This window comes from Anguilla rostrata, chromosome 10 (genome assembly GCF_018555375.3).
Source record: "Anguilla rostrata isolate EN2019 chromosome 10, ASM1855537v3, whole genome shotgun sequence".
Lineage (NCBI taxonomy): Eukaryota > Metazoa > Chordata > Actinopteri > Anguilliformes > Anguillidae > Anguilla > Anguilla rostrata.
This window is the reverse complement of record NC_057942.1, coordinates 2,072,028-2,093,229: the sequence shown is the minus strand read 5'-3', so window position 1 is coordinate 2,093,229 and position 21,202 is coordinate 2,072,028. Positions and strand designations below refer to the sequence as shown.

Sequence of the window (21,202 nt, the reverse complement as noted above, 5' to 3'; positions counted from 1 at the left end):
ACAGGCATTTAACAGACGTTCTTATCCAGAGCGTCTTGCACAGCATCCTACATTGCTTTTACATTGCATCCATTTATAGAGCTGGATATATACTGAAGCAATGCAGGTTAAGTACCTTGCCCAAGGGTACAACGGCAGTTTCCGGGCATATGTAATTGTATATGCACTGCCCGCAATAGTGTTTGGGACAAAGACATTTTTTATTTTATTTTTGCTTTGGCTCTGTGCTCCACAATTTTAGATTTGTAATCAAACGATTGTGTGACGTTCCCAGGCAGCATTGCTGCAGAAGGTGTCAGTGATAAGTGACAGTATTCCCCCCCCCCGAAAAACGCGAGTGTGGGGGGGTAAGCGTGCTTTTAACACTGCGCAGCATTGTGTACAGGCTCTGACGCATGTGTAGGGCGCCCCACCCCCCTCCCCCTTTCTCACACAACCAATCAGAGAGCTCCGTGCCACCCCTCTCCAGGACGCCCAGCAGCCCCATTATTTTTTGAAATGCCCCATAATGCCCTGGGGCAAAGGAGAAAAGGCCGCCTGTTCAAACCGTCCTGCTGAGCGGGCCCCCCGCCCACCCCGATACCGTACCCCAACGTGACCCCCGTAACCGCCACCACTTCAGGACCCTGTCACAGCAAGGTGGGGGTCATGGGAAGAGGGGAAGAAGTCTTGCTTCACAGATGAGGTGGCATGGATAATGAGCAGGTTCCTTCCCTTCTCCATACTCTTCTCTTCCCATCATTCTGGTGCAAGTTGACCTTCGTCTCATCTGTCCACAGGATGTTGTTCCAGAACTGTACAGGCTTTCTAAGATGTTTTTTTGGCAAACTCTAATCTGGTGTAAGAAATCTGTATCTGATGCCAATGTCTGCTGCCACACATTCCCTTGATCTTATCATTATTACAATACGGTTGGTGCAACGGTAGCATAGCGACCGGGAGCGAGAGATTGGGAGCCACCCGAGTTAACAGACGTGCTAATTCAATCGCAGCAGGACGGCCGGCGCACTACGGCCCAATTGATAGGTGTCACAAAACTGACTACATCCTTCCTAGTATGTACACGTGTCAACACTCCTGATCAAAGCTTGGAAAACGAATAAGAAGCAGCCTCTGGAAAGGTTCGTGGTTCAGTCGGACTCTGCTGAATCCTAAGTGTCATTCGTGCGCTTTGTCACTGCCGGTATTGAACATAAACTTTGTATATTTTCATCGCGTTCGAGAGACGTCCTTTTTTTCCTTACACTGGTCTTCCTGTTTTTGAGGAAGATGGCTAAAATAACAACTTTATTAACAAAAAAGTACAAAATCACTATTCGGGCAATAATAAGTACTTTTTACAAACAAAAAAAGGTACAAGTGAATTATGTATGGCTGGCTAGGGGTAAAAATGAATGTACTTACAGGGTACCACCCCAGTGACAAGTGCGTGTACCTCTGATGCCCGTTTCCATACCTTTTCTCTGAGTGTACCTGTGGCAGGTGGCACGGTGCACAGGTGAGAGGCTCACCTGTTTAACCGAGGACCCAGGAGGCAGACCGACTCAACATGCAGGTAATCAGGGCACACAACCCACTGAACACACGAAAGCGCCACAAAGCAACAGGGAAATAGCACAGGTGCGAAAACAAAATGCACGACGGGAATTCTTTTTTTTTTTTTTTTTTTTTTTTTTTTCCAAAGGGCTTTATTAAAAAAAAACAAAACTCCTTTCAACATTCCAGTGTTTTGTTTCGTTTTTTGTTTTCCGTTTTTCTTAACAAAAAGAAAAAAGAAAAGGGTTCAGAGCTCCAGACCAGATGACAAACGCCAGCACAGATTGTCCACCGTTCTCATTATTTTCAGTGTATTTTTAATTTTTTTTCCTCACTCCGTTCCGTTTAGTCAGGTCTGTTTGTCCTTCTGACCAAAGAGCCAGCTCGGGGTGCTATCCAATCGTGGCATTTCGGGGGCACAGAGAGGCCCCTTAGAGGGGGAGAAAAAAACCAAACAAAAAAACCTCAGCGCTCCGAGAAGGAAACAGATATTGTTCATACGCACCATTGTTCACAGTTTCCAACCTCTTTTTTCCATTTCAATTAAAAAATAAACAAATCTAAGTCCTATGACTAAAAAAACAAAAAGAAAACTGCATAAATTAAGGGGGTTTTGCAGAGTGCAGAGAGATACACAGCGATATGGAGAATGGAAAGAGCACAGCGTCTTTCAGAGTCCTGCAGGGTCTCGTTTGTAAACAGCAGTACCTCCGACTCTCGTGGTATGGTATGGCTTCTATGACGACACACAATTGCATTCCTAAAGTTCGTAAAATGGCATAGCTACACAAAGCCATTATTTGGTATATATTTATACACAAGAAAGAAAAAAAAGGTAAAGTTTTTCGACACTGAAAAGATGAAATGATTGGAAGTAAATTATACAACCTAACCATTCAACTCTGATACGGACCAGGCATGCTCTGATAATGGTACTCCCAAAAAAAAAAAAAAAAAGATTATAAAAAACATGATTTAAAAATATATAATTTAGGGTAGACTAAATTAGGACTCATCTCATCTTCCTAATGCTCCTCAGCACCTTGGGGATATTGAAAAAGGGATTGGACAGACACAGGGAAACCGGTGAGGACCTCAACCAATCACAGAGCACATTGGTAGCAACAAACAGAACAACAGCGATGGTAATTGGTGGATGCCTTCTGGCTACACTGCCCAGACATCATGAGAGACCCTGGAAGTGTAGCCAGAAAGCATCCACCAATCACTGTGGGCGATGTTCTGCTTCTTATTGTCAATGTTCCCCATGACTGGTCACAAAAAAGTGCTCCATCTCCACGCCCCCCCTGCACCCCCACCCCATCAGGATACAAGCTGAAACCTGGTGAAATAGAATCCTCCTCCAAAGTCCATCAAAGTCAACAGAACAATCGCACAAAAAAAAAGTCCCGCCCTCACGAGCAGCGAGCTGCACGGACGTCCCGGCCAAGAAGGGCACCTCCCTCTTCGACTCCAGCAGGAGGGAGAAACGACGAGGGGACAAACGCTCCCTCGGTTTTAATGTTCTCCCTCCCAACTGGGAAAGCACTTCCACTGTAACACGCTGACACAGGCAGCGCAGTCACCCTACGGCTGTGTCCTTTCGGCCGGCTCACGAGCGGACCTCCTCCCCCCAAGACCAATTCCAAGTCGGCTCTTTCCTTCCACAGCCTCACACTGATGGGGGGGGAGACTGCGGAAGTGCGAAGAACACAGCCCTGCGAAAGATGTGCAGGAGCTGTATTCACAAAGCATCCTCATCTGAGATGCTTTGTGAATACAGGGCTCGGCCGTTGGAGGCTTTTAGGAGTGCCGCTGCATTAAACAAACTGAAAGAATGTCTGAGTCTACCCACAACCCACTGCAGCTTACCCACAATCCTCTGCATGGCTAATGTTAGCAGGGAGGACCAAACTGAACAGATGGGTTTTATCTACAGCTGAGTAACAGTGTCAAGGTAACCAAGGGTGACAGAGGAAATAAAAACAAAAAAAGGAGAGAAAAATACTTTTTTCCAAGCTGTTTAGTAGTTCTTTTCTCTGTAGTGAAATATGTACAATAATTTATCTGAGCAGTTATTCTAAAATTGCTTATTTACGTAGGTTCTCTATGTATGTTTTGTTTACATATTGTGTCATCTTTTTCCTCTCTAATGTACAACTCATCAAGTCTTTAACACAGCTGTGTGGGGGAAGAGCTGGGAATTATGCAAGTGTGTATGTGCCTGTATGTATGAGAGAGAGAGAAAGAGAGAGAGAAAGAGGAATTGAGAATTGGTGACAGAGGAGAGAATTGAAAAAGACACAAGGGAGATTGATGTAAAAAGACAGTGCAGGGGTTTGAGGTTCAGGGTTCAGAGTTTGGGATTCAGGGGTTTGTGATTCAGGGGTTTGGGATTCAGGGGTTTGCGATTCAGGGGTTTGCGATTCAGGGCTGGGAGCCTCAGATCTTGAGGTTGCGCAGGGTGTCCGTCCTCTTCCTCAGCAGCTCCTTCACTTCTTGCAAAGAGCGCAGGTAACTGCTCTGCACCTTCTCCATGGCCACGCCCACCATCTTCCCCTCGTCCTGCCGCAGACAGACAGACAAACAGCGTAAAGAGCCAATCAGCTCGGCAGGGCGTAGGGTAGCGCACTCTGGGATTCTCGCGGTCGGGATCACATTCTGCTGCCCAAAACAAGAGCATCAAGAGCTAGAGCTTCAGCAAACGCATAAAACAAAACCGTAAGACCATAAGACACCACATCCGCCCAACCCCACAGGAGAAGAACGCAAAAACATGCATTAATTCCCCCGAACCACACCTCAGACAGGACTAACCCCTAGCTAAGATAAGAGGCGCTTCACTAGAAACTGGTTTCTTTTTGCGTGATGTAGGTCAAGTGTATCCCTGGCAGGGCACCCAGAAATTCCTCCAGATACCAAGCACCGCGAGTACTTTCCCTTCACCGAGCACTTGACCCGGGAATGTCTACGCGGCCGTGCCCACAGTCAGCTGACTTCCTGTAAAAGCAGGACGCGGAGGAACCACACCACAGCAACGAGGAAGTCATTAAATTCCATCTCGGGACGAGGACAGGAAGTCCCAGGTGAACACCGCTCTGCTTCTGCTATCAACAGCAAGAGGTTAAGACTGGGGGCCCAAAGGCTCAGGGGCTTAGACTGAGGGCCCAAAACTTAGCTTAGGGGCCCAAAGCTTAGACTGAGGGCCCAAAGCTAAGACTAGGGACCCAAAGCTCAGGGGCTTAGACTAGGATGACCCTCCCTGCCTCTCCCAGCCCCCTCCTGCTCCTGCTCCTGCAGGGATGACGTCAACGCAGAGCTATTCTAGAGTTTGCTAACGAACAGCAGGATTTTATCCAGTATTGTCTAGTGATTGGCTACTTCCATCAGTCTCAAGGTTTAAGAATTTCAAATGAATTTACACCGAGTAGTGTTGATCTTGAGGACTACAAAAACTGTACCATCCCCCACAAACCATACGGGGGAAACAGCAAGGGACTCGCTGACCACTGTTTGAATGTGCCAGGGCCCACAGGCCACCAGGAAGTTTATTTCAGTAAAAAAACACGGACAAACAAAAAGTGAAACTGTGTTTTCACAGGCCTGACGCGTTTTTGGGCACGTGCCAAGGTAAGCCAAGCAGGTTTGGTTCAGCCACTTAAAAACGTGAGTCGCCCAAAACCGCTTGAAACACCAACTGCAGGAGGTTTTTAAAGCCCGACCTCTAAAAGGAACTAATGTAATAAGATTACCCCATGCTTTATGTCTTACCATGCACAGACAAAGCATTCTTACAGAGAGCATCCTATGTATGCTCCTTCACTTCCTGTGTACATTATCACAATCTTATGCACATATTCATCAGCACTCCTGCACTTTATGTTTAATATTTAAATATTTAATACTCCTATTCTCGTTGTCCATATCCCCCATCTGTACATGATTAGGCCCTGGTGGTGGGCCTGGCTATGAACTGACCAATCGTGGCACGTCGTACAGTCACCACAGGACGGCAGGCTACGCAGCAGACTGGATGAAGAACACTGCGGACGGTTCTCTACTTTTTGCCCCAAACTGTGTTTACACAGCTGGAGATTCAAAAACAGAGGAGAGACGGTATTGTGCTTTGATGCCCATCTGGGGGGGGGGGGGGGGGTGGGGGGGATCTCATCTCATATAAACAAAATCACACGCCAACAACAGGATGTGACAGAATACTTGTCACTAAGGACTCCTCACTTAACCTCTTCACTGAGACTAACAGCTTCCTGTCCTGCATACTGACGCCCGCCTGTCCACGTCTGTCGTAACGTTCACACCGGTGTCACCAGGGCCGGGAATTCTGGGTAAACCCGGCTGCTGAATAACGTGATTATGAATATCGGTGATCAGTCGCAGGCAGCTGTCCCCAGTGTCAGGGGAGTTTCCCGCTCAAACCACTCATGACCTTTCAACGACCCTGTTATGGACAAATGTGAGACTTCAAAAAGGATTTATTACTACTGCAATAAGTCAGAGCTACTTTTTTTTATGCGAAACTACGTTGAGTCACGCAACTTTAAAAAAATAAAAATTGTTTCTTCAAATTTACCAGAACACCATCTCCAGTTTTTTCAGTCACACTTTTGCTTTTTTTTGGTCTTGGTCACTGTAATTCATCAGGGCCAGAATTATAATAGCGGATATAACAGTATGGGACTGCAGCGCCCTCTGGTGGCTCACCTGGGTGACTGCAGGCTCCTGCAGGGAGAGCGAGCTCAGTTTGAGAGCGGTGAGAGAGGCCTCCTGCTCCTTTATGTGGTCCAGAGCGCGGGACAGGACACCCGCCATGCTGCTCGCGAACTCCTGGAACCCGCTGAACACCGGCGGCTGGGGTGGGGGGGTGGGGGGCACACGTGAGCCAGCATTTCTCACTACACATATTTAACATATTTTATCATAAGGAAACGTAACTCCAGACTACAGCCGGGATCTGAGATTTCAGCCCCAGAGCTGGTAAGAGCTCATTTTCATTTTTAATGCACCCCGGTGTTCTTACAGGAGCAGCTGGAGATAAGACACACGCACACACACACACACGCGCACGCACACTCTCACGTAGACACACGCACACACGCACACACACACGCACGCACGCACATACAGACACACGCACACACACACACGCACACACACTCTCACGTAGACACACACGCACGCACACTCTCACGTAGACACGCACGCACACTCACGTAGACACACACGCACGCACACTCTCACGTAGACACGCACGCACACTCTCACGTAGACACACGCACGCACACTCTCAACGTAGACACGCACGCACACTCACGTAGACACACACGCACGCACACTCTCACGTAGACACACACGCACGCACACTCTCACGTAGACACACACGCACACACACTCTCACGTAGACACACACGCAACACCACACTCTCACGTAGACACACACGCACACACACTCTCACGTAGACACACACGCACGCACGCACGCACACACTCTCACGTAGACACACACGCATGCACGCACACGCACACACACGCGCACACACACACACACTCTCTCTCTCATGTAGACACACACACGCACACACGCACGCACACGCGCACACGCGCACACGCGCACACACACACACACACACACCGTGGCCGTGTTAGTCTCCTTTTTCTTCTTCTTCTTCTTCTGCAGGCTGGACTTGAGCGGCCGGAGGACACTGCTGCAGTAGCTGGAGACCCACAGGACCACACACACACTCTGAGAGAGAGAGAGAGAGAGGAGGGGGGGAGAGGGGGAGAGGGGGAGGGGGGAGGGAGAGAGAGAGAGAGAGAGGGGGAGGAGGGGAGAGGGAGGAAGAGAGAAGGAGAGAGAGAGGGAGTGAGAGCGGGGGGGAGAGCGGGAGGGAGAGAGAGGGAGAAGGGGAGAGAGAGAGAGAGGGGAAGAGAGAAAGGGGGAGAGATAAGAAGGGGGGGGGGAGATGGATGTTATAGACGCCACAGCTGAGTTACATCTCTGAGGTGCTATGGGGGGTAAGCTCTGAGTGGGGGGGGGTTGGGGGGGGAGCTCACCTCGGTAAAGTAGACCAGGTTTTCTAACAGCGAGGGCTGTGCTCGGCACTGAGTATCTGCAGCCTCCAGAAGCTCCCCCTTGCACTTATTCAGCATCTCTGTTACAGCCAGAGGGGGAAAACACAATCAAACAGCCTCTAATCTCCACTACAGTAAAACACACAATCAAACAGCCTCTAATCTCCACCACAGTAAAACACACAAACAGCCTCTAATCTCCACCACAGTAAAACACACAATCAAACAGCCTCTAATCTCCACTACAGTAAAACACACAATCAGCCTCTAATCTCCACCACAGTAAAACACACAATCAAACAGCCTCTAATCTCCACCATAGTAAAATACACAATCAAACAGCCTCTAATCTCCACCACAGTAAAACACACAATCAAACAGCCTCTAATCTCCACTACAGTAAAACACACAAACAGCCTCTAAAATACACCAGGAAGCAGCCTCTAATGTTCACTGAAATTCCTGGCCAGGCTGAGTCAGGCGTTCTCTGGCCGGAGTACCGCAGTCGCTCACCTTGTAACTGTTCCGTTAAAGACGTCAAACCGTCCCGGATTTGCGTCTGGACCTCGGCCGACTCTTCTGAAAGAGAGAGAGAGAGAGAGAGAGAGAGGGAGAGAGAGCAGAGAGAGGGAGAGAGAGAGAGAGAGAGAGAGCAGAGGTGAGAACAGTGCTGGCTCAGAGAGGACGTCCCCTAAAAGCTGAAAGGAAACAGGTAACCCCCACCCCCCCCAGCGACCCCCCACCCCTCACCCAGGCCGCTGGTGTCCAGCTCCTGCAGGTGGGCGGCCAGGTGGAAGGCGGAGGCCTGGCATTGACACGCCCCACTGGAGAGGGCGGGGCCAAGACGCGAGGAGGGCGGGCCCAGGAACGGGTACTGGGGGGAGGGGGAGGAAGCAAGAGGGCACAGAGGTCAACTGGCTGAACTGAAATGGAATTGATTTCACTCGTCCACAAAATCACCCTGATCATTAAACCCCCCCCACAGATTAGGTGTACAGGTGAGTCTGCCCCCGCACAGGTGCGGTGTACAGGTGAGTCTGTACCTGCAGACCCCTCTCCACAAAGCGGCCTGCGTCCGTTAGGGTGGTGTCCAGCTCGGCCAGCAGGGGGCGAAAGACGTCCGGTTTGGTGGCCAGCCCGTTCTCCGCCGTCTTCTCAGAGTTCCTGGGGGCGGGGTGGTGGCCCAGATTGGCCAGGGAGCTGACCAATCGGAGCGTGAGGGAGCGTAACCGTAGCCACAGAGACTCCTCCTCCAAGGACTGCAACCTCTGCTCCTCAGACAGCTGCCTAAAGAGAGAGAGAGAGGGAGAGAGAGAAACAAATACAAGATCACAGCAGTAATTATACAGACATAGTCAGACAAACACCTCACACACCACAGAAATACCTCACACACACACACTTCACACACCACGCATACACACACACACACACACACACAGCCCTTGTTTCCCAGCCTGGAGCTCAGAGATTGGGGGTACTGTAGCCGGTCGTACCGGGTTTTGGGGTCCCAGCTGGTGAGCACCGTCAGGTCCCGGTTGTCCCTCAGTTCCCCCCACGGGATGTCCTGTTCCTCGGGGCACAGGCCCAGAGACCGCACACTGTCCTGCAGGCTGGACGATCTGAGCAGGGGACACACACACAGCTCCCTGGAGCCCTTCCACACATTCGGAAAAACTGTGAACAGCTATCAGCTACAGGTGTGTACAGTGAACAGGTATCACCTACACGTGTGTACAGTGAACAGGTATCAGCTGCAGGTGTGCACAGTGAACAGGTATCAGCTACAGGATACAGGTGTGCACAGTGAACAGGTATCAGCTGCAGGTGTGCACAGTGAACAGGTATCAGCTACAGGATACAGGTGTGCACAGTGAACAGGTATCAGCTACAGGATACAGGTGTGTACAGTGAACAGGTATCAGCTACAGGTGTGCACAGTGAACAGCTATCAGCTACAGGTGTGCACAGCTATCAGCTACAGGTGTGCACAGTGAACAGGTATCAGCTACAGGTGTGCACAGTGAACAGGTATCAGCTACAGGTGTGCACAGTGAACAGGTATCAGCTACAGGTGTGCAGTGAACAGGTATCAGCTACAGGTGTGCAGTGAACAGGTATCAGCTACAGGTGTGCACAGTGAACAGGTATCAGCTACAGGTGTGCACAGTGAACAGGTATCAGCTACAGGTGTGCACAGTGAACAGGTATCAGCTACAGGTGTGCACAGTGAACAGGTATCAGCTACAGGTGTGCACAGTGAACAGGTGTAAGTTACAGGATACAGATGTGTACAGCGACAGGCGTGTACAGGGAACAGGTGTCAGCCGCAGGTGTTCAGGTGCGTACAGTGAACAGGTGTCAGCCGCAGGTGTTCAGGTGCGTACAGTGAACAGGTGTCAGCCGCAGGTGTTCAGGTGCGTACAGTGAACAGGTGTCAGCCGCAGGTGTTCAGGTGCGTACAGTAAACAGGTGTCAGCCGCAGGTGTTCAGGTGCGTACAGTGAACAGGTGTCAGCCGCAGGTGTTCAGGTGCGTACAGTGAACAGGTGTCAGCCGCAGGTGTTCAGGTGCGTAGGGTAAGACTCCAGACTCACATGTCGGCCTCCAGGAGCAGGTCCAGCAGCATGCTCTCGGTGCGCACCTGGGCGAAGTGCAGCGAGCGGTTCAGTCTGGTCCGGAAGCCGATGAACTCGGGGATCTTCTCAAACGCCCCGTACTTGTACGCCTGGATGATGTACTCTGAGGTCTGGGACACACGAGCGGGCGCTCAGAACAGGGCGCGGCGGGGGGCGGGGCACCGCATACTCAGAACGGGGCGGGGGGGTGGCACATTCACCAGCAGCATGAAGCCAGCTTAAGAACAGCCCTTTCAGAGTTCACCATCACTACTCAGAACAACTAAACACAATTATGGAGGACGGGGAGGGGGACTCACATCTTTCTGGTTCGAGTGGAAAAACCTGAGGGAGAAGTTACAGGACTGGGCGGCGGCGGCGAACTGGCCCAAAGACACCGCGTAGCGGGTCAGCAGGTACCTGCGGGGGGGGGGGGGGGGAATCACAGCCTCAGAAATCACATGGAACACCTGGCGACATCACCAGAAACTTTGCATGAAACAGGTGGTCGGTAATCCCCTCTAGCTTTAAGGAAAAAGGAAATGTATCCTTTTACCGTAAGGCGGTTGGTTTATGCAAACGGTATGGAATGACCCTGGTGCTGGGAGGGGGGGTAATCTGCGCAATTTTAAAGCCTAACTCAAGAGTTTACCTTCTAAATGTCTTAACTCTCTAAGATGTGGCAGCACGAGTTAAGCTGGATCAACCAAGATAACAATCAGCAGCATCTGCCAGCTACGAGCTTGTGTGCAGGGTTGCCAGACAAGGGGATTTTTTTTTTAAAAACAATGAGGGTTTTGAAAAAATTAACTGGAGAATGATCCAGACTACAGTTGTACGGGAGCAAAGAACAAACGGGGGTTTTTAAAAGGAGAAGGTGTGCAGGAGTTTGGGGGACCGCCCCTCTCACCCGATGGTGTCGTGCTGGACGTGCTTGGCGTCCAGGCCGGAGTACAGGTCGACCACGGGTTCGAAGGCGCCCAGGCGGCAGAAGAGCAGGATGAGCAGCAGTTTGAACTGGGCGTTGGAGGGGCTGTTCACCAGGCCTTCCTCCAGGAGCCCCAAACACTGCCAGAGCACTGCCGGGTCTCCTGTACACACACACACACACACACACACACACACCTAGCATGAGCTGCGCACCACACACACACGCAACACACACCACAGCAAGCCGCACACACACACACACACACACACAACCACAGACATGAGCGTGCGGCGGAACAAGACAAAAGTGGGCGGCCCAGGACAGAGTGCATGGCGGCACCCACAAACAGAGGAGGACAACGACACGAGTGTGGCGGCGACCAGACGGGGTGTCAGACCAGAGAGAGGGTGGGCGGCCAGGGACAGAGCTGGGCGGGGCACTCACCTGTCTCCTCCCACAGGTCGATGTAGACGTGCGCAGCCATCAGGCAGTACATGTCAGAGAACTGCAGCTCCGTCTTCAGACACGCCCTTCCTGTGGGGACACACCCACGGCACGGTGAGAAGCCAAGCATCTGCGCCACGGCAACAGTGTCCAATGGCAACGTCTGCGCCACGGCAACGGTGTCCAAGGGCAACGTCTGTGCCACGGCAACAGTGTCCAAGGGCAACGTCTGCACCATGGCAACGGTGTCCAATGGCAATGTCTGCGCCACGGCAACGGTGTCCAATGGCAACGGCACAAGGGGAGGGGTGTGGGGGGGGCTCCCGCTCTTACCGAACTGCAGTCCGTGCCGGTACCGGGCCTTGAGCTCCTGGATGAGGGCCAGTTTTCCGGAAGGTTCCAGGGCGTGCTGGAGGCCCAGGGCGCGGCTCAGCTGTGCCACACACAGGTGCCTCTGCAGCGCGCGTGTGTCACCTGGGACGGCCACGCCCCCCGGCTCCTCCCCCGGAGACAAGAGAGGCACCGTCTCCATCAGCCGGTTAATGAACTGCAGCGGGGGAGAGAGGGGAGTGAGAGAGAGGGGAGAGGGGAGAGAGAGAGGGGAGAGAGAGGGATGAGAGGACAGAGAGAGAGGGGGAGAGAGGGAAGGACGAAGCAGGGGAGAGAGAGGGAGGAATGAAGGAGGAAAGAGGGATGAACGAGACAGAGAGCGGAATGAAGGAGAGAGAGGGTGAGAGGGAGATAAATAGGGGAGGGGAAGAGAAAGATAAAGGAGAGGAGAAAGAAAGGCATACAGGAAGATAGAAAGAAAAGAAAAAAGAGAGAGAAAGAAGAGAAAGACAAAAGAAGCACACACACGCACACACGCACATACACACACGCGCGCGCGCACACACACGCACACGCACACACACGCACACGCACACGCACACACTCTCACACACACGCACACACACACACACACACACACACACACACACACGGGCACACGCGCACACACACCTGCATGTGCTGCTCTGGGTTGAGCAGCTCCAGGTAGATCTTCAGGTCGGTGATGCAGCAGGGCTTCTCCCCAAACTTCACAAAATACTGGAACATCAGCTCTAGAGGATCACCTGGGTGGGGGGGCAGATGGGGGGGGGGGGTCAGTGGCTGATAAACCATAAATCTGAATTTTAAGCGTAGCGGCGTAAAGTAACTAGGGTAAGTTTAAATGTAAACACAACGCAACTGCAAATGTAATCAAATGTAACTGCAGCGTAAATCCAGTGCAATGCACGATGCGCAGATGTGATGTCAGCGTAATGTGAAGCTCGGGCAGAAGGGGGCGGTACCGAGCTGCTGTTCCTCGGGACAGCCCCGCCCCCGCAGCCGGCCAATCAGCTCGAGGCGCGCCAGGTACGGCCCCCGGAGCGGTCGCGACTCCTTCGCCTCCTCCGCCGACACGCGCTCCTCCACGAAGCGGATAGCGTGAGCCACCGCGTACTGCACCTCCCCCTCCACACAGCTACGAGAGGAGAGAGAGAGAGAACCACTGAGTACTGCACCTCCCCCTCCACACAGCTACGAGAGGAGAGAGAGAGAACCACTGAGTACTGCACCTCCCCCTCCACACAGCTACGAGAGAGAGAGAGAGAGAACCACTGAGTACTGCACCTCCCCCTCCACACAGTTACGAGGAGAGAGAGAGAGAACCACTGAGTACTGCACCTCCCCCTCCACACAGCTACGAGAGGAGAGAGAGAGAGAACCACTGAGTACTGCACCTCCCCCTCCACACAGCTACGAGAGGAGAGAGAGAGAGAACCACTGAGTACTGCACCTCCCCCTCCACACAGCTACGAGAGGAGAGAGAGAACCACTGAGTACTGCACCTCCCCCTCCACACAGCTACGAGAGGAGAGAGAGAACATGAGTAGCACTCCTCACAAGAGAGAGGAGAGAGAGAACCACTGAGTACTGCACCTCCCCCTCCACACAGCTACGAGAGGAGAGAGAGAGTGAGAGAGGGAGAGAGAGAGAGAGAAACGGGGAGGGAGGGAGGGAGAGGTAGAGCGGGGGGGGAGAGAGGGAGGAAGAGGGAAGGAGGTAGAGAACTTACTGCTCTCCTTCGTCAGGTGGTGTCCAGCCCTGGTCCATGATGTGGAAGAGAGAGTCATAGTACGACAGGTAGAACTGCCAATCATCTGGGCTGCAGAGAAACAGGGAGCCTGTGAGTGTGAGCGTGTGTGAGCGTGTGGTGTTGGTGTGTGGGGTGAGTGTGTAGTGGTGTGTTGTGTGATGGTGTGTGTGTGTGTGTGTGGATGTGTGGTGTGTGTGTGTGTGTGTGTGGGTGTGTGGTGTGATGTGTGTGTGTGTGTGTGTGTGGTGTGTGTGTGTGTGTGAGTGAGTTGTGTGAGTGTGTGTGGTGTGTGTGTGTGTGTGTGGTGTGAGTTGTAGTGTGTGGTGTGGTGTGTGTGGTGTGTGTGAGTGAGTGGTGTGGTGTGTGTGTGTGTGTGTGGTGTGTGTGTGATGTGAGTGTGTGTGTGAGTGTGTGTGAGTGTGTGTGTAGTGTGTGTGTGGGTGGTGTGTGTGAGTGGTGTGTGTGAGTGGTGTGTGTGTGGTGTGTGTGTGTGGTGTGTGGAGTGTGTGTGAGTGTGTTGTGAGTGAGTGTGTGAGTGTGTGTAGTTGGTGAGTGTGTGAGTGAGTGTGTGTGTGTGTGAGTGTGAGTGTGTGTGAGTGTGAGTGTGTGTGAGTGGGTGTGTGAGCGTGTGTGTGAGTGTGTGTGTGTGTGTGTGTGTGTGTGTGTGTGTGTGTGTGAGTGAGTGCGTGTGTGTGAGTGTGTGTGTGAGTGTGTGTTTCTCACTTCTTCAGCAGTAGTCTGAGAGACAGGGCGTTACACTCTGGCCAGCGCTCCAGCCGTTTGTACAGCATCAGAGACTTACTCTCCCGGCCCTGCAGCTCACTGGTCAACATCTCTGTGGGGGGGGGGGAGCACACACACACACACGCACGCACACACACACACACACACACACGCACACACACACACAGAAACAGGGTCACCTCCTGCTCCAGTAATAGTCCTTACAATGCTGATGGTCCTCAGTATGAGTCATCAGCAGAGCTCAAACATCACAGGGTTGTTTAAGCTCTTCACACAGCCAAAAATGCCTGTGATCACGGACACACATCTAGGGGAAAAAACTGTAACTGTAAGACTGAAGAAAAGCAGTTCTGCACGCGACGAACTTGCGAGCTTGTGCGCTAACTCATGATGCTAAAACACGTCGGCGTTCGCTCTTACCCCCGAGCTGGCCTCTCACCAACTCCAGCGCCTCCACGTACTTCCCCAAACGCTCCAGGATCATGAAGTACAGCTGCACCTGCGTGAGCAGGTGTGGAGGACAGGTTAGCATGTGTGAGAGGTTAGCATGTGTGAGGGAGAGGTTGGCGTGTGTGGAGGAGAGGTCAGCGTGTGTGTAGAGGAGAGGTCAGTGTGTGTCCTACCCTCTTCTCCATACAAAAGAAACGCGAGGGGTGAAGTTGTGTCTGCAACATCTCAGAAAAAGTCATACTAGCCCAAAGGCCAGAACGCACCCGTTTCAGCAAACCGACCCCCACCCAGGTCTCGCCCAGTGAATTGGGACGATGGGACGTTGAGATTCCGGGACGAAGACCCTCACCTCCGCCTCTGCCTCCATCTTGTCCTCCTTCACCATCTTCTCCACCATCCTCTCGGCCAGGGGCAGGAACATGGTCTGAGAGAGCTTCTCATCCTGAGCGGATATGGCCTACGCGCGCACAGACACATCAGTGCTAATTAATGCTAATCGATTTAGCCTACGCGCGCACAGGCACATCAGTGCTAATTAATGCTAATCGATTTAGCCTACGCGCGCACAGGCACATCAGTGCTAATTAATGCTAATCGATTTAGCCTACGCGCGCACAGGCACATCAGTGCTAATTAATGCTAATCGATTTAGCCTACGTGCGCACAGGCACATCAGTGCTAATTAATGCTAGTCGCTTTAGCGCACACTCGTGCTAACCGCTCTGCCAGTACCGTTATAAGCCGTCGTGCCACTAAACACTATCATGCCATCCGTGAACCGTGTCGCAGTCAAACTCACCTGCATCACTAGGCTCATGACCGACCAGAAGTAATACGGATTCTTGGGTACGATCTTATAAAGTGCCATTCCGACCTGTCGACATGGCAACACAAAAACAAAAACACATTTCAGGAGTCACCCAACAAAAACGTACATGAAACATCAGTATGGCTGGCACCGGCCATGTCCACCAACTCTTCATTTAGCACAAATGGTTCCGTTTCGCCGACCAGGCGTCCCACAATTACGGCAAATAGGACCCTTCGGATTTGGCCTGCTTGTCTACAGTGTCATCGTATAAAAAGTGAGTGGTAATGCTTTGCACTACAGCTCGTTAGAGAGAGAAGGCGGTGGGTGATGTGTGTTAAGTGGCGGGGACAGAGTCGGGCGGGGGCTCAGAGAAGGCGGTGGGTGATGTGTGTTAAGTGGCAGGGACAGAGTCGGGCGGGGGCTCAGAGGAGGCGGTGGGTGATGTGTGTTAAGTGGCAGGGGCAGAGTCGGGCAGGGGCTCAGAGAAGGCGGTGGGTGATGTGTGTTAAGTGGCAGGGGCAGAGTCGGGCAGGGGCTCATTGAAGGCGGTGGGTGATGTGTGTTAAGTGGCAGGGGCAGAGTCGGGCCGGGGCTCAGAGAAGGCGGTGGGTGATGTGTGTTAAGTGGCAGGGGCAGAGTCGGGCAGGGGCTCATTGAAGGCGGTGGGTGATGTGTGTTAAGTGGCAGGGGCAGAGTCGGGCAGGGGCTCATTGAAGGCGGTGGGTGATGTGTGTTAAGTGGCAGGGACAGAGTCGGGCGGGGGCTCAGAGGAGGCGGTGGGTGATGTGTGTTAAGTGGTGATGTGTGTTAAGTGGCGGGGACAGAATCGGGCGGGGGCTCAGACCTGCTGCATCTTCTTGTACTCGCCGACGCGGGCGTAGGCCATGAACAGGTGAGAGTGGTACTCCTCGCTGCTGGGCACTTTACGCACTGCGGACTCGTACAGCTTGGTGACCAGCTCGGCTGCAGGGGAGAGGACAGGCTGAGGAACGGGTGTGAACTCACCTGGCATACCTGAGCAGGGACACACCCCACACACCTGAGCCCTGACACACCCCAAACCTGAGTCCTGATATGACCCCACACCTGAGTCCTGACATGCTCCACACCTGACAGGGACTGAACACTTTGGACAGGATTGCAACTGAACACTGTGGACAGGACAGGGACTGAACACAGCAGGACTGTGACTCACGCCTGTGCATCTCCCGATACAGGATGGTGAGGGCCTGCAAGGAGTTGTCATCCGTGGGTTCGAGTGTTGCCACTTCCTGTGCCAGGGAGAAGGCCTCTTCCTGTTTGCCCGTGCGCTGCAGGCCAATGGCCTTCAGGACCTGATGACCAACAAGGGAGCATGCTCAGTTCCCAAAAGCACAATCGGACAGAGCATGCTCAGTTCCCCAGAGGACATCCACAGACAGAGCATGCTCAGTTCCCCAGAGGACATCCACAGACAGAGCATGCTCAGTTCCCCAAAGCACATCCACAGACAGAGCATGCTCGGTTTCCCCAAAGCACATCCACAGACAGAGCATGCTCAGAGTTACCCAGAGCACAACCACAGACAGAGCATGCTCAGAGTTACCCAGAGCACAACCACAGACAGAGCATGCTCAGTTCCCCAAAGCACATCCACAGACAGAGCATGCTCAGTTTCCCCAAAGCACATCCACAGACAGAGCACACAGTGTTTCTTATGGCACAATCACAGACGCCAGGCACAAAGCATCGTTCTTTCCTGCACTGCACAAACTGACTCTCGCAGAGCAGAAGCAAACAGCCAATATGAGAGCATCTCAGTGGAATCACGGGGCTTTGTGCACTTTCCCTGGGTAAAGAGCGGCGAGTGGAGCTCACTGGGGTAATGAGCGGAAACAAGACCTTGTGGAACACCTGACGTGTGTGTGGAATACTTTGTATGGAGCGGATATAACTCGCCCATTTCTCTTGTGGTTATCGTCTACGCTGAGACCAAGCAGCTTTGCAACGTAGCAGAAATTCAGTCGAACAGACAGAGCGTTGTCTGAGCTAATCCAATGTGATCAAGACCAGCGAACCCACCTTAGCGCAGTGCAGGTCCTTGTGCTTCTTCAGCAGTTTATCGGCCTGTTGGACCGCCATCTTGTTATTGCCATTGTCCAAGTAATCTGTGGAGGAATGCATGTTAGCATGTCAGCTACAACGCTGTGTTGCTGAAGGTTAGCATGTCGGCTACAATACTGCACTGCTGCAGGTTAGCATGTCAGCTACGATACTGCACTGCTGCAGGTTAGCATGTCAGCTACGATACTGCACTGCTGCAGGTTAGCATGTCAGCTACGATACTGCACTGCTGCAGGTTAGCATGTCAGCTATGATACTGCACTGCTGCACGTTAGCATGTCAGCTACAATACTGCACTGCTGCACGTTAGCATGTCAGCTACAATACTGCACTGCTGCAGGTTAGCATGTCAGCTACGATACTGCACTGCTGCAGGTTAGCATGTCAGCTACGATACTGCCTGCTGCAGGTTAGCATGTTCAGCTATGATACTGCACTGCTGCACGTTAGCATGTCGCTACAATACTGCACTGCTGCAGGTTAGCATGTCAGCTACATACTGCACTGCTGCAGGTTAGCATGTCAGCTACGATACTGCACTGCTGCAGGTTAGCATGTCAGCTATGATACTGCACTGCTGCACGTTAGCATGTCAGCTACAATACTGCACTGCTGCATGTTAGCATGTCAGCTACCACGCTGCGCTGCTCTGTGTTATGTCAGCTATGATACTGCACTGCTGCGTGTTAGCATGTCAGCTACAACGCTGCGCTGCTGCATGTTAGGAAGTCAGCTATGATGCTGCGACACAGCATGTTAGCATGCTAGCTCCAATACCTAACTGTGAGAAAGAACACCCCAAAAAACAAAGCCAAAGCAAAAATAAAGGGCCAATATTCATAAAGCAAGAGGAAATGGTCTGGATTCATAAAGCATCAGAGCAGAAGCACTGATCCAGGACCTGTTTTTCTCTTTAACTCATAATGAACAAGGCTGGGCTCTGACAGCTGTAAACTGGTCACGTGGTCTTTAAATCCTATGACAGGTTAAGTTCAGGCATGTCGACCTGTTTTTAGAAACCTCACTGGTCCGACCCCCTTGTCCCCGAGCGCGGAGGAATCCCAGCCAGACGCACCGACAGCGTCGTCCTCTCCGGCAGCTGGACTACAAAATTAACCGCGCCAGACGGCTGACTATTCGATCACCGTCACGACTGCATCTTTTCTGTACCAGCCGGAAATAACCGAGTGCCTGGGCTCGCAAATCACGGCGCTCTTGTCAATCTCACACCACCTGTGTTGCTTCGCTCTTGTCGTCCGAAGGCCGTCAGACTGAACGAACGAGACGCCGAACGACGTACAACAACCGACAACACAAAAACACACCTGCCGAGTGCAGGCGCACCGTTTTGCATATAAATAAATCGTCGTTGGCTACAATAAACCGTCCTCTGTCGGGTTCAAAAACCCCAGTGAACGAGCTTTGTACCACGTTAAACCAGCTTCACGTTGCTCTGGTGGTATGGCTTTTGTAGTTCGTACTCTGGCAGTTTTATGATGGGTGGACAAAGCCATTTTACTGAAAGAATGCTCTCGCGTAGATCCACGTGCACCTGCGAGATGAAAAGCAGTGGCTTAACCCGGTCTGCCCCTCGCGCATTCTTCCAATACAAGCCGAATGAAAGCCGATATTCTCAATGCAGTTTAATGCCCTATATTACGAGTGGGTGGTGACACTGTTTCAAAATATAATGTCATCACAAACACCACAGATGTGGTTCTCAAAGGATATATCAGCTCGGAGACAGATCAAGTGCATTCGCTTAAAGTGGACAGAAGTGACGTGGTCAAACACGTGTCACAGCGAAACGGCCAAAACATGCACACTTACAATTCGTGGAAGATGTATATAACATCACTACAAACCGCGTCAGCGAAAAAGCTGAATAACGATGCAAAGACAACGGTGTCATCGAAGTTAGCAATATGAACGCATATAGCTCATATTAAGTGCAACTAAAAACTAACCACGCTGCCATGTGACGATAGAGAGACGTCTGGATAAACTGGGGAGATGAACATGGAACATAAATAACGAGATCACACTGATGAGCAAATGTTTAACTAATCTTCCGGTCAGTAGAGCACTGTTACTGGGCGTAACGTCACGGAGCTGTGATTGTAGCCAACCCGTTAGATCACGCCTGCAATCGGGCACTGTTTTATGAATGATCGGAACGAGAGCGGTGCCATGCTGCAACAAAAGCCAAGCCATAATCCTGACATCACATAGCTAAAATCTCACTTGTTCTGACAGCGACAGTTGCTGGGGAGACTGTCAAGATAATGACAGCTACTTTGCCCACATTTTAGCACTAGCTAAATAATAGATCTGTTTATTTATCCAATTCAAATTCAAATCCAAAACTATTGGCATGGATCCGAATATAGAGATTAAAACTCTTATTGTCCTTAGCTAATTCAGTTGTTCGCGGGCTAGCCAACAAGCCAGCTACATTTATTTCAAGGACTTATAGGAGCATTAGCGGACGGCGGTCACTATCTCGGATGACAACCAGGATAGGGTCCTGTTCCCCAAAATAGCCCAGTCTCTGTCACCCGTGGAAGGGATGCAATCACTTAAATCACCAAATTAGCTAAACCGCTGAATAACTAACGTTAGCTTGTTAGCTGACTAAGATTACATCCAAACCAAGCTCATTGACTTGACATCAGGCACACGACTGCTCGCCAGCTAATTCTGCTAACATCATCCAGCGGGATGTTGCAAACAAACAGGATGCACTACAGGGCACTCTGAATGACAAACAACCAGTGAACTCTTCGCCCATCGACATCCGCAAACCGAGTGAAGCTGCACTGTCATTCGGCTCTGCCATCTAACCCGAGTCCGAGGCTGAAGCGTAGGCCCTCGTATTCCACCGCCACTTAACGCAGAGTGGAAAGAGGCTCCCCGGTCAAAGCTACGCCGTAACCGCCAGCCACCTCGCTTACCGCAAACCCCACCCGTCTAAACAGACGTTCAATTTTCTGCCGCCTAAGAATATTTACCGTAGATAGGTCTTAGCCGTCTGTCGTTGGGATCTTGCACATGGCCCCTCGCCGCCATGTTGGATAAATACGGACTGCCTTCTGAGCACGCGCCGACGGGAGACGCCGGTAAGAATTAAAGAGCCCGCGAGGGCAGCTCATTTAAACACGTTTTCAACGTGTAAAAATGGTAAGTTACTTACGCATATAAAGCTCTGTCTAGAAGTCATTCATTCAAACTGCCAAAATCTAGGCCTGCTATTAAAAGTATTGATATCAAAATTACGCCAAGTTATAATAAACAATATTGGCTATCTTACCTCGCACAAATTAACAAGCTGTATTCCAAAGCAATGCTACCCAA

The 21,202-nt window shown here is 51.6% G+C and overlaps 1 protein-coding gene across 2 annotated transcripts; it reads right to left on the bottom strand.

Annotated features, from left to right (window-relative positions):
• Positions 1-1,850: 1,850 nt before the first annotated feature.
• On the bottom strand, positions 1,851-20,979 carry LOC135264623 (N-alpha-acetyltransferase 25, NatB auxiliary subunit-like). Of its 2 annotated transcripts, none has more exons than XM_064353354.1 (24): positions 20,860-20,979; positions 17,807-17,892; positions 16,941-17,079; positions 16,590-16,708; positions 15,734-15,808; positions 15,284-15,391; positions 14,905-14,983; positions 14,464-14,575; positions 13,720-13,809; positions 12,953-13,125; positions 12,621-12,733; positions 11,952-12,165; positions 11,619-11,708; positions 11,154-11,334; positions 10,564-10,663; positions 10,223-10,374; positions 9,123-9,275; positions 8,670-8,913; positions 8,377-8,500; positions 8,140-8,205; positions 7,609-7,706; positions 7,187-7,297; positions 6,259-6,405; positions 1,851-4,101 (listed from the first exon to the last, which is right to left on the bottom strand). In XM_064353354.1, exons 1-24 carry the CDS (start codon positions 20,915-20,917, stop codon positions 3,979-3,981), a joined length of 2,955 nt encoding a protein of 984 aa, XP_064209424.1. In that variant the 5' UTR covers positions 20,918-20,979; the 3' UTR covers positions 1,851-3,978. The 2 variants fall into 2 exon arrangements, with proteins under 2 accessions (XP_064209424.1, XP_064209425.1); XM_064353355.1 differs by having other exon boundaries at positions 9,123-9,248.
• Between the last annotated feature and the right edge of the window lie 223 nt (positions 20,980-21,202).